Source organism: Loxodonta africana, chromosome 19 (genome assembly GCF_030014295.1).
Source record: "Loxodonta africana isolate mLoxAfr1 chromosome 19, mLoxAfr1.hap2, whole genome shotgun sequence".
In the NCBI taxonomy this organism is placed as follows: Eukaryota; Metazoa; Chordata; class Mammalia; order Proboscidea; family Elephantidae; genus Loxodonta; species Loxodonta africana.
Window position 1 is genome coordinate 15,111,416 of NC_087360.1, and position 15,242 is coordinate 15,126,657.

Here is a 15,242-nt window from a genome sequence, read left to right on the forward strand (position 1 = left end):
GCAGAACTGATCTTGGACTTCTGACCTTCACAACTAGAAGACAATACATTAGTGTTGTTTAAAGCTACCAAGTTTGTGGTAATTTGTTAGAGAAGCCGTAAGAAATGCATACGGAGGCCACGTCTGGTTTGCCCACCATGCCACATCTGGTGCCTAGTACAGTACCTGGGACAGAGGAGATGCTCATTAAATATTTGTTAATGGAACAAATGGATGAATGCACTCCAAGAGCCAAGAAGACAACTGAAGAGGAAAACTGCAGCCCAAGGCAGTACGTGAACTGGAAGTCATTCAGTCATTTGTTCATTCAATAAACATTTATTTAGTACCTTCCATAATAAAAAAAAAAAAAAAAATTTTTTTTTGTTTTTATAATAGAAAAAGGAGTCCCTGGGTTGCATAGTGGTTAAGCACTCAATTCTGTCTCCTTTTTTCTATGGAACTTTAGAATTTGCCATTTCCTGGAATGTGTATATATGTGTGGGCGGGGGGGGGCCGGGAGTAGCATCAAGATGGTGCTGTTGTTGTTGCTGGGTGTCACTAAGTTGATTTTTGACTCATTGTGACCCTGTGTGACAGAGTAGAACTGCTCATAGGGTTTTCTAGGCTGTAACCTTTGTGGGGAGTGGGTTGCCAGATCTTTCTCTGTGGAGCAAATGGGTAGGTTCCAACGTCAACCTTTCTGTTAGCAGCCAAAAGATAGTGCTAGGTAGCTCCAAAGAAAGAAGGTATCTGAACACCACAGTCTCAGAAACCCACCAAACAGTCCCTGAGGGAGCCCTGTCATGTATCTTGCCACAGCAGATGTCACAATAACCTCTCATTGTTAGTCCCAGTTTTCAGAAGAGAAACTGAGACCTAAACAGAGTCACTGCCCTGCTCAAGGCCACAGAGCTAGGAATGGGCAAAGCTGAGGTCTGTCTGTCCACCCAGCGCACCTGACAACCACCCTAAGCTGTGGCATGTCTACTGTAGCACCAGGACTCAGAGGAGAAGGGCAGAGAACAAGGGGGGTCAAGTGATTGGAAGAGCAGAATCACCAATACTGCCAAGCCAGGCATGCCACACTTTGTTTTCTAACTAAAAACTCTTTCTTCACATGTCCTGAGGTTAACAGATAAGCCGAACACAGCCAGTAAGCCCACATTCCTTTTTGGATAAGACTCATCTAGCTTAATGAAGGCCAGGGACATTGCTATGCCTCCGTGTTAACTTGAACGGTTTCAGAAAATTCAGCGTCTGGCAGGGAACATAGCCAAAGCTCCATTTCCCATCAACAGAGCCTCACTGTCAAGAGCATAACGGCTTATAACCAGGTCCTTGTGGGAACAGATAGGTACTTGTCACTCTGGAGGAATTTCATTGAAGGCTGTCTGACTGGACTTTAGAAGGTTCTTTATTGTTTTCCATCGCAGCTTTGCATTTTATTATTATTTTCAATTATAAAATTGATGGATGCTCCTCATTATATATGTTATACCCGAAAAACCAAACCCGTTGCTGTCAAGTCGATTCTGACTCATAGCGACCCTGTAAGACAGGGTAGAGCTGCCCCATAGGGTTCCAAGGAGCAGCTGGTGGATTCAAACTGCCAACCTTTTGGTTAGCAGCCCACTCTTAATCACTGAGCCACCAGGGCTCCAACAGAACATTACAGAAGTATATATAAAATAAAATCCTTCTTATAAGCAGTAGCCATGAAGTTCTTTCTTCTAGATGTTTTCGTACATTGCTATGGACTGAATCGTGCCCACCCCCTCCCCAAAGTATGTATTGAAATTGCCTCAAAAGGCCAAGGGTTTTTGGTTACACTGTGAATGTGATCCTTTTTGGAAATAGAGTTTTCTTTGTTATGCTAATGAAATCATGCCCAAGTAAAAAACCAAAACCCACTGCCCTTGAGTCAATTCTGACTCATAGCGACCCTAAAGGACAGAGTAGAACTGCCCCACAGGGTTTCCAGGGAATGCCTGGTGGATTCAGACTGCTGACCTTTTAGTTAGCAGCCATAGCTATTAACCACTATGCCACCAGGGTTCCCATGCCCGAGTAGGGGGCCTTAAACATAATAACTTCCCAGTTATAAAAAGCAGAACAGACACAGAGACACATACACAAGGGGAAGAGAGATGCCAAGGAACAGCCAGGAATGCTAAGGATTGCTGGCAGACATCAGAAACTAGAAGAGAACATCATAGAAAGAATCTACATGGCAGAGAGACCCTAATTTGGTCTGTTAACCTCCAGAACTGTGAGAAAATAAATTTCTGTTCTGTAAAGCCACCCACTTGTGGTATTTATGTTATAGCAGCACTAGGTAACTAAGGCAGGCATATACAAACACATATATACACACAAACAACACACGTACGTAAACAGATATAATTTTTTTTTATAATAAATAGGAATATTATTACACCTATTGATCTGCAAGTCACTTATTTTTCCACATAAGCCACTTTATGGACATCTTTCTACATCAGGATATGTACACAGAGCTACTTTATTCTTTTTAAGGGCGGCAGAGTGTTTGGTTATACTGATTTTATATTCATTTATAAATATAAATATGATTCACAGTTCAGTATATTCAACCAGTCCCCTCTTGATGGGCATTAAAGCTGATTCCAGTTTTCACTGGGCAATGAAATCCTTACACAGAGATTCCTGGGCCCTTGTGCAAACCTTTCTGCATAAAAACTTCTAGAACTAGGATTGTTGGTCAAGGAAATACACATTTAGAACTTAAACAGACAATGCCAAATCACCCTCCAGAAAAGTGTACTCAATCCATACTCCCAGCACCACGGTACGTGGGGTTTCATCTTTATTTCCACAATTCTGTCTATGCCCATGTTATTTGGCGGTGATGATGAGAAATGCCAAAAAACGATAGACACTGTAATTTTCTTTATCATTGTGTTTATCTGATAATAATGAAAATTGAAAAAAAAAAGAAAAGCTTCTGTTAGTCGACTCTGACTCATGGTGACCCCGTGTGTGTCAGAGTAGAACTGTGCTCCAGAGGGTTTTCAGTGGCTGATTTTTCAGAAGTAGATCATCAGGCCTTTCTTCCAAGGTGCCTTTGGGTGGACTTGAACTTTCAACCTTGGGGTTAGCAGCCGAGTGCCTTAACTATGTGCACCATCCAGGGACTCCAATAATGAACACAGCTTATGGGTAGTTCCTGATTTACAATGGGGTTCCTTTCCAACAACTCTGTTGTAAATCCGTTCTGACGTAAGTTGAATACTTTTTTTTTAGTTTTTATTATTGCCTGCTACACAGCAGTGTTTTGAACAGTAAATCATAACATTAAACATCCGTGAGTGAATATCGAAGAATGATAACCTCAGCAAGTTATGTCCTGCAATGCTGTATGTAGTACATATTACTAACAATAAGATGTACAAAAAAAAAAAAAAAAAGGTCCTAAGAGTGGTTTGTTGTAACTCGAATACGTCGTAAGTTGGGGACTACCTGTACTGAGATCTTCAATGAGACAGGCACTCTGCTAAGCTTTGCACAGGTATTATGACATTTAATCTTTCAATGACTTCGTAAGGTGGCGCTGTTATTATCCTCAGTTTACAGATGAGGAAACTGAGGCACAGGGAGACAAATAATTTTTCCCAAATCATGTAGACATTAAATGGTAGAGCTGATATTTGAACCCACGTGGTCTGGTTCCAGAGTCCACACTCTCAACTGCTTTGTTAATTGCCTCTCCCGTGCCTTCCGTCAAAGGACCCCTTAGCCCACTTCCCAAAGAGGCCAGGACGCTGTCATGATATGTCACAGAATAGGCAAGGATCAGCTTGCAGGTTAGCACAGCAAATCAGGAAGGACCCCTCCTTGGGGACCCTGACTGAGGGAACAAAAGAGCTAAGGGATATAGTAATCACCCTCTGGTCGGTCAGGTGTTGTGTCCAAGGATCCAGCAGATTCTTACAAGGATAAAACAGCTATGGTGCTCGCATGCATGGTTCTCCGTTACAAGGGTTCTTTCCCAGCTGCTGGCCCATAAACAAGCAATGAACGATCTCAGGGAAAATACTCCCTGATGTCAGTGTCTCAGAGGGGTGGGGTGGATATAGGAGAACATCCATGCCCACTTCCCCCCAAGTTTTGGGCATCATGGGGTGTCAAAGGGTCTTTGTTCCATTCAGCCCCGTTTGGAGAAGTGGAAATGGACTATGACGGAGGTGGCAGTGGAAACACTGAACAATTAGTCCAATTGACTCAGTGGCACTTACTGAGATGACTCGGTTGGCGACTCACATTATGGTTCTTGGTGGCTGCCGGGTGAGTGGCCCCCATACTGGACGGATACGAGGCTGCCTCAGACTTGAACTTAACAAAAAGCCCGATGTTGCAAGACTTCAAAATACACGCTATCTCTATAGACACAAGCAAAATCAAAGCAGTGTGGGCAGGTTAACATGTTCAGCTTGTCCTCAGCTGGGCGGTTGTATCTGGATATTGCCCAGATGTGGGGCTGGGCCTCCATGAGCCTTTCATCCATTCACTCGTGGCTGGTTAGCCTCGAGGGTATAATCTGTGACTCAGGACCTGAGATTTTTGCCCCCATGTGAAACTTGCTGGCTCAGGAGGAAATCAGCCCCTGGACCAGCGCTGTCCAATGGAACATTCTGCGATGATGGAAATGTTCAATATTTTGTGCTGTCCAATATGGCAGCCACTAGCCACATGTGGCTACTGAGCCCTTGGAATGTGGCTAATGTGACTGGGGAACTAAATTTCCAATTTAATTTAATTTCTTTAAATTTAAAAAAGCATTAGTCTAGCGGATGATGTCCTGGGTGGGGCAGACACTGAAAGGTTGGAGATTCCAGTCTACCCAGAGGCACTCTGGAAGAAAGGCCTGGCAATCTACTTCCTTAAAATCAGCCATTGAAAACCCTATGGAGCACAGTTCCACTTTGACCAACAGGAGGTCACCATGAGTTGGGGTCGACTTGACAGCAACTGTTTTTTTTTAATATAAGACAATTGCCCCGCACGTGGTATGGCTCAATCCACATGCCTTTTCTTCCCCTCTCTGATCTCCATCCTTCAAGCATGGACCAACCCTGGCATTGCTCTGGCGTGAACCCAACCCCCTCCCTAATCTCTGCCCCTCCAAAGTTGTGCCCTCCACGCCTCCCCAAGCACGGAAGTACCTGGCAGGTTGAAGTTCTTCTGCTGCCTTGTGCACTGCGGGGAAGGGTGCAGGGGAGAAGGCGGCGTGGCGCTGGGTGGGAGCGGGGGCGCTGGTGAGGAGGGCGTGGAGGACGTTGTGGACGAGGGGTTGCTGCTGGAGTCTGGCTGATAAGGGACAGGGATGTGGTCCTGTGGGAAAAAACGGGGCAGGGGTCAGGGACAACAGGAAAGCAGAGACAGCAGTGAGAACAAGCTGAGCAGGAAGGAGTCTCTGTGCTGCCCACCCAGGCCCCACCCCAGCATCCTCAGCAACCTTGCCCCTTCCTCAGTCATCAGATCCTTCCAAAGTCCTGCCCGCCTCATCATCCCCACGGGGTTGCACCCAGCTGTGGGAGGAACAGTTTCTGGAGTCAAACTCCTGTCCATTGCCTTTACTCCAGAGTGGAAGGTTACCATGTAATGAAAACCATGTAGGTGGCAGCCACTCTCCCTGTACCTCTTTGATTCTTCAAAATCCCATGCCAAGGTGTCCAGAGTACTCTTTCCATCCTAACACCTCTCCTCCGGAGTGTTTATTAAAGAATCAGCAGCCTGACAGTTCATGAGAGAGCATGAGAGTGAGCCTTCAGCATCTTCCCTTAGTCCCTGTCAGAGCCAGCACTGTCTCTCCTCACCCCTGCGTTAGCTGTAACGTGAGGATCAAGATAGAACCCACGGTACGTCCTCAGAATGGCCATGGTCAGGGTAGGTGCAAGAGCAGTGTAGTGGGTTGAATGGTGGTCCCCCAAAGGACATATCCACTGTGAATTCAGAATGTGACCTCTCTTGGAATAAGGGTCTTTGCAGATGTAACTATGGTTAGGATCTTAAGGTGAAATCATCCTTGATTAGGGTGGGCCAAAGATGAGGGGTCCTTATAAGAGATAGAAAAGAAGACATGCAGAGAATCACAAGTGAGAAGGCCATGTGAAGACGGAGGTAGAGATGGGAGCGATGTGTCCCAGGAACACCAGTGACTGCCAGAGCAATCGGAAGTTAGGAGATTTGCACGGAACAGATTCTTCTCTAGGGCCTCCAGAAGGAACAACCCTGCCAACACCTTGATTTCAGACTTCCGGCCTCCAGGACTGTGAGAAGAATAATTTTCTGTTGTCTTAAGTCACCCAGTTCATGGTAATTTGTTATAGTGGCCCACGCAAGCTATTACAAAAATCAAGAGTTTTAAGCTTTCAGAAGTTTGACATACTGTGTCTTCGTGTGGATTTCTTTGGGTTTATCCTGTTTTGGGTTTTTTAACCATCTCTTCTACCATTAACCCAATCCACTGAGTTTGTTTCTTTCTTTTTTTTTGTAGCAGGGGAGGTTACTGTATTTGTCAGTTCTGAAATTTCCTTTTGGTTCTTCTTTGCATCTTCTGTTTCTTTGCTGATACTTTCTATTTCTTTGCAGGGACTTTCTATTTTTCCATTTGTTTCAAGATTGTTTAGAATTGCTCGCTGAAGCATTTTTATGATGGCTGCTTTAAAACCATTGTTAAATCGTTCTAAAATCTGTCATCTAGTTTGTATTAATTCATCAGTAGTGTCTATCGTCATCAACAGTGTCTATTGATTGTCATTTTTATTCAGTTGGAGATCGTCCTGGCTCTTGATATGACTACTGATTTTCAACTGAAGTCTGGATATTTGGGTCTTATGTTATAAGACTCCGGATCTTATATAAACCTTCCATTTTAGCAAATCAATCTTAGAAGAAACACAACCAGAATGCTCCTTAGAAGTGAGAATGGCTAGGCTTCAGCTTGCTTATTTTGGACATGTCATCAGAAAAGACCAATTGCTAGGAAAAAAATCATGGTTGGTAAAGCAGAGCGTCAGCAAAAAAAGAGAAACCCTCAATGAGATGGACTGAAACAACTGCTGAAACGATGGATTCAATCATACCCGTGATCACGGAGATGGTGCAGGACTAGGCAATGTTTTATTCTCTTACTAGGTAAGGTCACCATGAGTTGGAGCCAGCTTGATGGCATCTAGCAACTACAACTTTAGCTGGCTTTTAGTGACAGTCTTCTGTCAGGGAACAGGACTGTGCCACCTTGTCACTAGCAAGTGGTAGGAGAAGTTCAGATTCCCTCCTCGGCCTCTGTTGGCACCTAAAGCCTGGAGGAACTCCTCATTCCTGCTGGGTGGAGGTGGGAATTCTGGCTGCCATAGAACTTCACTGATGCTACACTTGCAGGGAGGAGCAAGAGTGCCTTGTTACTGCTTCCCACATGGCCTTCACTGATATCACACTCGGGTGGGCTCATTAATGCTGGGTGGTATTGAAATGTTTGACTCTCTACTAGGCTTCCTCAGCCACTACCTCAGAAGAAAGGGCCAGGACCATTGTGTTACTACTGCGTAGGGGTGGAAGTCCAGACTCCCCACTGACTCTGAGTGGGGATGTCCTCGTTACCACCTAGTGGGGATGGAAGTCCTGGCTCCCTACTCGGCCTTCTCTGACAGCACTCAAGCAGAGGGGCTGGGGGACCTCCTCACAGCCTGGCGAAGGTAGAAGTCTAGACTTCCCAGTTGGCCTTTGCTGGTATGGGTGTAGGTGGGGTCATATTTTTTTTCCTCCCCTGTGGTGCTTGACTGGAGTAAAAGAGTTATTATCTAAAAAAAAAAATTTTTTTTTGTCTTATTAGGCTATTCCATTCCTGATCCTTTGACTAGAGGGAACAGACATTTGCTGGGGCTCTTTTTTGTTTTTGCCCCTCGGCATTTCTGGGTTTCCGACTTCTTCAGCTCCAAGTCTGGAATATAGAAGGCAAAAAGAAACAGGGAACTCAACGTTGCGTTGTTCCTCAGGTCCTAATTCCCTGGTTAGTCTCCCTTCTCTCTACCTTTCTTTCTTTTTCCATTGTCATTTCTCCACCTTATATTTGTTTTCTGTATAATGCCTAGGGGTTTCAGTTGTTCTTAGTGGGAGGAATAGAGAAAAAGACATCTACTCCATCTTCCTGGAAGTGGAGGTCCTCATTAATTTGTTAATTCATAAAATCCTGGCAACAAACCTCCAAAAGGGGTGTTACCTCCAGAGGAAGAAACTAAGGGTCTGAGAAATGGAGAAACTTGGCTGTCATCATATACAGAGAGAAATAGTATACCCATCCCTTAGATAATTCGTGTCTCCAGGCTACGGAATTTTCCCTGAAGTAATGGATCTCCCCAGTATGATTTCTAACTCATTGCTGGTAAAACAAAGAGGAGTCCCAGCTGAAGGTGGGGGGACCTGGCCACTTGAAAATAGGCTTACCATCCCAGGCAAGTTCATTCTAGCCACCTAGCAGACAAGACCACCTTGGGGGTAATTCTGATCTGATTCTAGTAGAAGGGTATCAGGAAGCCAGCCTTCTTACTCTCTCCTAATTTATCTAACGGACATGTTAGTCTAAGGAATAATATGTCAACGACACGTGGAGCTAAGATTCAGGTGGCTGAGCTGTGACACAGACAGCAGCTCTCATTCGGCCCAATGGGACACATGAGGTTTATAGGGTAAGGTAGGGACTGACTATGTCATTTGAGGGATAAGGGAAAGCGTAAAGCATGCATCTACCCATCCTCCAAGGAGCCCTGGTGGCACAATGGTTAAGCACCTGGCTGCTAATCAAAACGTTGTCGGTTCGAACTCACCAGCTGCTCCGTGGGAGAGAGAAGTGAAAATCTACTTCTATAAAGATTACAGCCTTGGAAACCCTGTGGGACCGTTCTATAGGGTCGCTATGAGTCAGAATCGACTCAGTGGCAATGGGTTACCCATCCTCCCAAGTGTCTCCTCTTTGAACTTCCATTCGCAGACTGGCAAATTTCAAGAAGTTTCCATGTACACTCTGCAAAAAGGCGGTCATTACTATAGTTTAAAAGTCATAAAAGGTTTATGCTAAAAGCTGGTATCCCACGAGAAGGGACGCATGCGTTTAAAAGGGGAACTTTGGCCTGTGACACGCACGTCCAGCCTGGACTTGGGCTTGCCTCGCCTGCTCCTCCCCCGCCCCGACTATCTCACGCAATGTCCACCTCGGTCACGTTAAATGGCCCATGGCTCCCAACACAATCCAGGCTGTTTCACATTTTCAAGGCTTGGGACACGCCATTTCCTCTGCTTGGGATGTCTGTCCAGCCCTGTCCCTGTCCATCTGCAAGAATCCTAATCATTCCTCCGAACGCAGCTCAGATTTGCCCTCCTCTGGGAAGCTCCTCTGACCTCCACACCCCGCCAGGTAAAGTGCACCACGCACTCCTGTGCTAGTCCTGTGACATGGAGTTGGCCTTGGATGGTGCTTCTACATGGCCACTCCTCAACTTACTTCTCTGTCTCACCCGCTAGACTAAAGGTGTGTTACCTTCATCTGTGTTCTCGGCACTTGGTAATGTGTCAGACCCAGTGTGCTCCCTCAATAGATGTGCGCTAGATGAAGGAAAAAGGAATGAAGGAAGAGAGGAACAGAGGGAGGGAGGAAGAAAGAAATGGAGGGAGGGCTGAAAAGATGGAGAGGAGAGAGGGAGGGAGGAAGAAGGTCTACCTCCTCTCACTAGACTGTGTCTTACTCATCGCCCTCTTCCTCCTACTTCTTCCTCCTCTCTCTTCCCCCACCTCTTTCTTTCTCTTATACTTCATTCAAGGAGCACTGTGGCACAATGATTAAAGCTCTCGGCTGCAAACCAAAAGGTTGGTGGTTTGAACCCATCAGCCTCTCCACAAAAGAAAGATGTGGCACTCTGCTTCCCTAAAGATTACAGCCTTGGAAACCTTATGGGGCCGTTCTGCACTGTCCTGTAGGGTCACTGTGAGTTGGAATCGACTTGATGGCAATAAGTTTATACCTCATTCTCTTCCTCCTTCTCTTCCCACTTCTTCTTCCTCTTCTTCCTCCCCCTCCTCTTTCTTTCTCCTATTCCTCATTCTCTTCCTCCTTTCTCATCACCAAGCTACTTCCATGTCCTCAGTATCCAGCGTTGGACTAAATCCTGTACACACATCACGGCATCTAATCCTCTCCACAATCCCACAAGGTAGGTACTACTATACTGCCTGTTTTGCAGAGGGAAAAACTAAGGCAGAGGGATAGTACAATGTACTGCCCACAGTCACATAGCAAGCAAAGGGGCTGAACTTCCAGCCCAGGCAGTCTGGCTCCAGAATCCACACTCTAACCATAATGCCAGGTGAAAAGGCAGGTGTCTTGTGAGCCTGGACTGACTGGGCTAGGCAGGAGAGAAGGCGCCAAAGAGCAATAAAAAGGAAATCTTTAGACCAAATTGGCTCAGAAATCTATTGCACTAACCACATCATTGCCTGACAAAAGGAATCTATGTGAAGCCAGTGAGAAGAGAAAGAGGGAAAAAAATAACCCAGCCCTCTGATAGACCCTGTCCACCTTCATGTCAAAGTCGCTTTCTAAATGATGGTTAATTTATTTCCCTTATCAAATGCTCTTGCTTGCAGACAAGCAGAACAATGTCACAGTCACTGATCCATCTGACCCATGTTTCTATTCCATCTCACACCAAGAGGCTCACTGTGCCTGTGAAGCAAGAGGGAAAGGTCTCCAGAACGCTCTGAACCCCTCCCCCTCAAGACATGACAGAGGTGAGGGTGGGTTACAGGCATGCATACTTACTTCCCAGGAGCCACAATATCTGAGCCCCCTAGCCTCCCAGCAGTGGGAATCCCCTCTCCTAGAGACCTGTGTATCTTCTGCAGAAAAAGGAAAAGTGGACCCAGCCTTGATTAAAGCATCGAGTCAGCTCCAACTCATGGCAACCCCATGCGTGTCAGAGTAGAACTGTGCTCCATAGGGTTTTTTTTTTTTTTTATATATAATTTGTATTGTGCTTTAAGTGAAAGTTCACAAATCAAGTCAGTCTCTCACACATAAACCCATATACACCTTGCTACATACTCCCAATTACTCTCGCCCTAACGAGACAGCCCGCTCTCTCCCTCCACTCTCTCTTTTCATGGCCATTCCATAGGGTTTAGAACTAGATTGCCAGGCCTGTCTTCTGAGGTGCCTCTGGGTTAGCAGCCTATTGATTAGCAGCAGAGCGTATTAACCATTTGTATCACTCAAAGATTCCAATATCTGATTGGGGTCACTAAATCTAAGCTGATAATAATAGCTATCATTTCCTGGACACTTACCATACGCCGGGAACTGCGCTAAGTGCTTTTATGTTCATTGTTTCCTTTCATCCCCAGAACAACTCTCTGAGGTGGGGTCTCTTATCACCCCCACCATGGGCATTTTAAACATGGCCACGAATTCCTTGAGACTCTTCCTATTAAGAGGTAGGGTCTGCATCTTGAATCTGAGCAGGCTTGTGGCTGCCTCAATCAGTACAGAATGGCAGAAGTAATATTGCCATCCCTAGATTATAAGAGGCCATGTAGCTTCCACTATGTTTGTTAAAACAGTCACTCTTTGAGCCCTGAGCTACCACGTAAGAAGCCTAACTATCCTGAAGCAGCCATACTGGCAGGAAGCCCAAACCACAACTAAAGTTCACATGTGGGCACTCCAGTTGTCTCTGCTGAGCCTAGCCCTTGACTATTCCCAGCCCAGCCACCAGACGTGGGAGTGAAGGGGGCTCTGGATCAGGGGCCAGCAAACTTGTTCTGTAGAAGCCCAGACAGTAAATATTGTAGGTTTTGCAGGTGACACAATCTATCTTGAGTACTCAACTCTGGCATTATAGCACAAAAGCAACCATAGATAACATACAAGCAAATGGGTGTGGGCTGTGATCCAATAAAACTGTATTCGCAAAAACAGGTGGTGGGCTGGATTTGACTTGTGGACCACAGTTCGCCAATTCCTGTTCTAGATGATGAAACAGACAAGCCATCCCCACTATGCCCTGTCTGTTCCCACGTTCCCGATACCTAGAATCTGTGAACGTAATAGAAAGGTTGGTGGACACCACTAACTTTGGGGGGGCTTGTTGCGCAGCAGTAGATAACTGGAAAACATCCACTGTACATACTGGAAAACGGGGGCTCAGAGAGGTTAAGTCACTTGCTTGAAGTCTCACAGCTAGATAATGGAAGAAGCCGAGGCTGCCTGCCAGGTCTGCCTGACTCCAGAGGCCAAGCTCTCAACGGCTAGGATGATGCCATAAGGTGCCGGCTGACGACTGACTCTGAAATCCAGTAGTGAAAATAGTGAGGGATGGCACAAGAGGGAAGGAACATACAGGCTTCGGTAGGCAGGCATGGAGGGTAAGGTCCGAGATGGAGGGAGGAGCCAAATTAAGGAGCTGGATTTTTTTCTAAGTGTAGTAGAGAGCCACTGGATGGTTTTTAAGCAGAGCAGTGTGACCGAAATTACACTTGTTAAGAATCACCCTGGCTGCAGTTGGAGAATGGACTGGGGAAGGGGTGATCTTCGCCAGAGTCCTGTGAGAAGTGAGACTGTGCCTTGCCAGGGACAGGCCACACGGCCATCGTGACCTCATCTGGGACCTGAACAGAGGTCCTTGCCCCTACCTCCTTGGGTTGATCTGAGCTTTATCCGCCCTCAGCTAGCACACAAAGGCTTTCCAAGCCCCTGCTGGTGTCTATGGCACTTGCAGGGCTGGAAGCGTTTCTGGGACAGCTTTGGTGCAGCCTGCTCTCCAGACCAAAGGATGTGGACATCACGCCGGAAATTTCCAGGCCACATGGCAAGGAAAGACGCACAGAGGAGCCCACAGCTGACCACCCTCCTGAGGGCCAGCAGGAGGCAGACCAACCTGGCTGTGGCTCAGGGCTCTGGACCCACACAGTATCCATCCACTTAGTCTCCCACCAGAAGCTCAGAAATAGACCCCATTCCTTGGCAGTTTGATTCAACAGATGTGTTGGAAAGCCCAGAACCATCTGCAAAGCTGATGCTGGCAGACGGTGAAACATCTCAGAGAGCAAAGCAGGTGGGGTCTAGGCCACTAAGGAAACTCTCTTTCAGTCTTTCCTCCTCTCTCGGTTGCGTCCTTCCTCAGCACATTCATTCTCATTTCATCCTTCCTGCCTCTAAATCAGACACATTGTTGGCACATCCATCCCTGCACCGATCCTGGATGCTTCCCAAGTTTACTCAACACAAACCACACAGAGTCCGGAGAGGCCCAGGTGGGCGGGGACATGAGTGCTACCTTCCAGATCAATCCAGTGGGCCCTGCCCAAGCCCTTCCTTTCTCCTGCTGCCCACCTGCCCCCCAAATCCCCAGACCCAGCAGAACTCCAGCCTTACCTTGTTGATTTTGTTGGTTTTGGGGAGCGTCTGGCTGATGTGCAGGTCTGAGTACCGGGGTGGCTTCCGCAGTGGGTTGTTGATGTCACATGGGACCGACTCTGTCCGGACTAACCTTGCTGGATCCGTAGGGGCAAAAACAGCGATGTGGGAGTTTTAATATCAGTTTGGCCTAATGAAAATCAGAGCTCAGAGCCTGAATCAAAGGCCCACCCTCAAGACTGGAAGGGGATTCACTAAAAATAATTGTCATTGTTTTTGTGGTGGTGGAATCAGGGTGTTTCCCGTGGCTCCTAAAATTTTTATATTGCTCATCAGTGACTTTTGACAATGAAATGTTATCAAAAATAAAACTGATGCTATAAAGACAGGGTTTTATTTTTTTCTTTCTTTTTGTTTTTTTAAATACCATAATTGTTTTCATGTTGGCAGTCGTTTCAGAGCAGGACTTTCCTGAAATATGAGAGGTAATCAGTGGGGAGTCCCTGGGTGGTGCAGTTAATGTGCTCAGCTGCTAACTGAAAGGTTGGTGGTTCAAATCCGCCCAGAGGCAACTCGGAAAAAAGGGCCTGGCGATCTGCTTTTGAAAAATCAGCCTTTGAAATCCTATGGAGGACAGTTCCACTGTGACACATATCACGGGGTCGCCGTGAGTCAGAATCGACTCACCGGCAGCTGGTTTTGGGTAGGAATCAGTGGGCAAGCTCACGATGGCGACCGGTCCCTGCCTCCTGTAACCAGCGGATTTGGATTTAGATCACCTTTTGTTACTTTTGGATTTCTCTGGCCTGAGAAGCCTGCTGCATATTCAAACACATCATATGTCTGAAACCAGGCCACCTTGGATCACTGAAAGAGAGGCTCAACTTGTCCAGCTTTCTCCTCTGCATCACCCTGAAAAAGCCACACAGGAAGCTGGGTACACAGCTGAGGCTAAATAAGTGCTTCCTGACCCAAACCATGACATCATCCAAGCTCCTTCTCCCTGTGGCCCTTCTGTTATTTCTACTATTTCCCCATGCGGAGGGAAAAAAGTGAGAAGCTGAATTCAAAATTTGATGTCTGGCCTTGTTACTTGTTGTTAGCTGCCATTGAGTCGGCCCTCAAATCATGGCAACCCCATGCACAAGGGAAGAAAACACTGCCTGTTCCTGCGCCGTACCCGCGATTGGTTAGACCAGACTGTTGTGGTCCATAGGGTTTTCACTGGCTGATTTTCAGAAGGAGATCGAGAGGCCTTTCTTCCTACTCCCTCTTAGTCTGGAAGGTCCACTGAAACCTGTTCAGCATCACAGCAACACACAGGCCACCAGTGAGAGACAGGTGGCAGCCACGTGTGAGATCCCATGGCTGACAATCAAACCCAGGTCTCCCACATGCAAGGCCAGAGTTCTGCCACTGAACCTGAATGCTACTTGTTAACTGTTTTTTATTGTGGGGGAGTGGGGAGACGCTGGTTGAGACACTAAAGCTTTAGCTTTGGGCTGACCCAGTGATTGAATTTCTCTGCTTAGCCTGCTTTGTCATCACCATGGAAACTGACCATATTTTCAACTTCCTACCAACAGAGGAATAAAGCAAGAAGCTGGTGGACCTCTGGAAAGTTCAGTTTGCTTTGCTTTTATGAGCACCTGCTGTCTTTGAGCAAAGGGGCACAGCTGTGAGGAGGGGTGGGAGGAAGCCGCCCTCAAATGTCAGCTCCCAGAGCAGGGCACCCTCCAACAAGCAGGACTTGGTTCCCGTCTCCACGTGGGAGTTGAACCCACTACAGAGAGGAGTCAGGGGATGGGGAGGGAGC

At 46.7% G+C, this 15,242-nt stretch overlaps 1 protein-coding gene across 1 annotated transcript in view; it reads right to left on the bottom strand.

Moving 5' to 3' along the window:
- Positions 1-15,242, bottom strand: part of KSR2 (kinase suppressor of ras 2) — a 407,276-nt gene that overhangs the window by 74,286 nt on the left and 317,748 nt on the right. Inside the window, exons 9-10 of the mRNA XM_023559458.2 lie at positions 13,445-13,571; positions 5,184-5,352 (exon numbers count right to left, since the gene is read on the bottom strand). Of these exons, the coding sequence (XP_023415226.1) occupies positions 5,184-5,352; positions 13,445-13,571 (296 nt within the window). The remainder of the gene's footprint in view (positions 1-5,183; positions 5,353-13,444; positions 13,572-15,242) is intronic.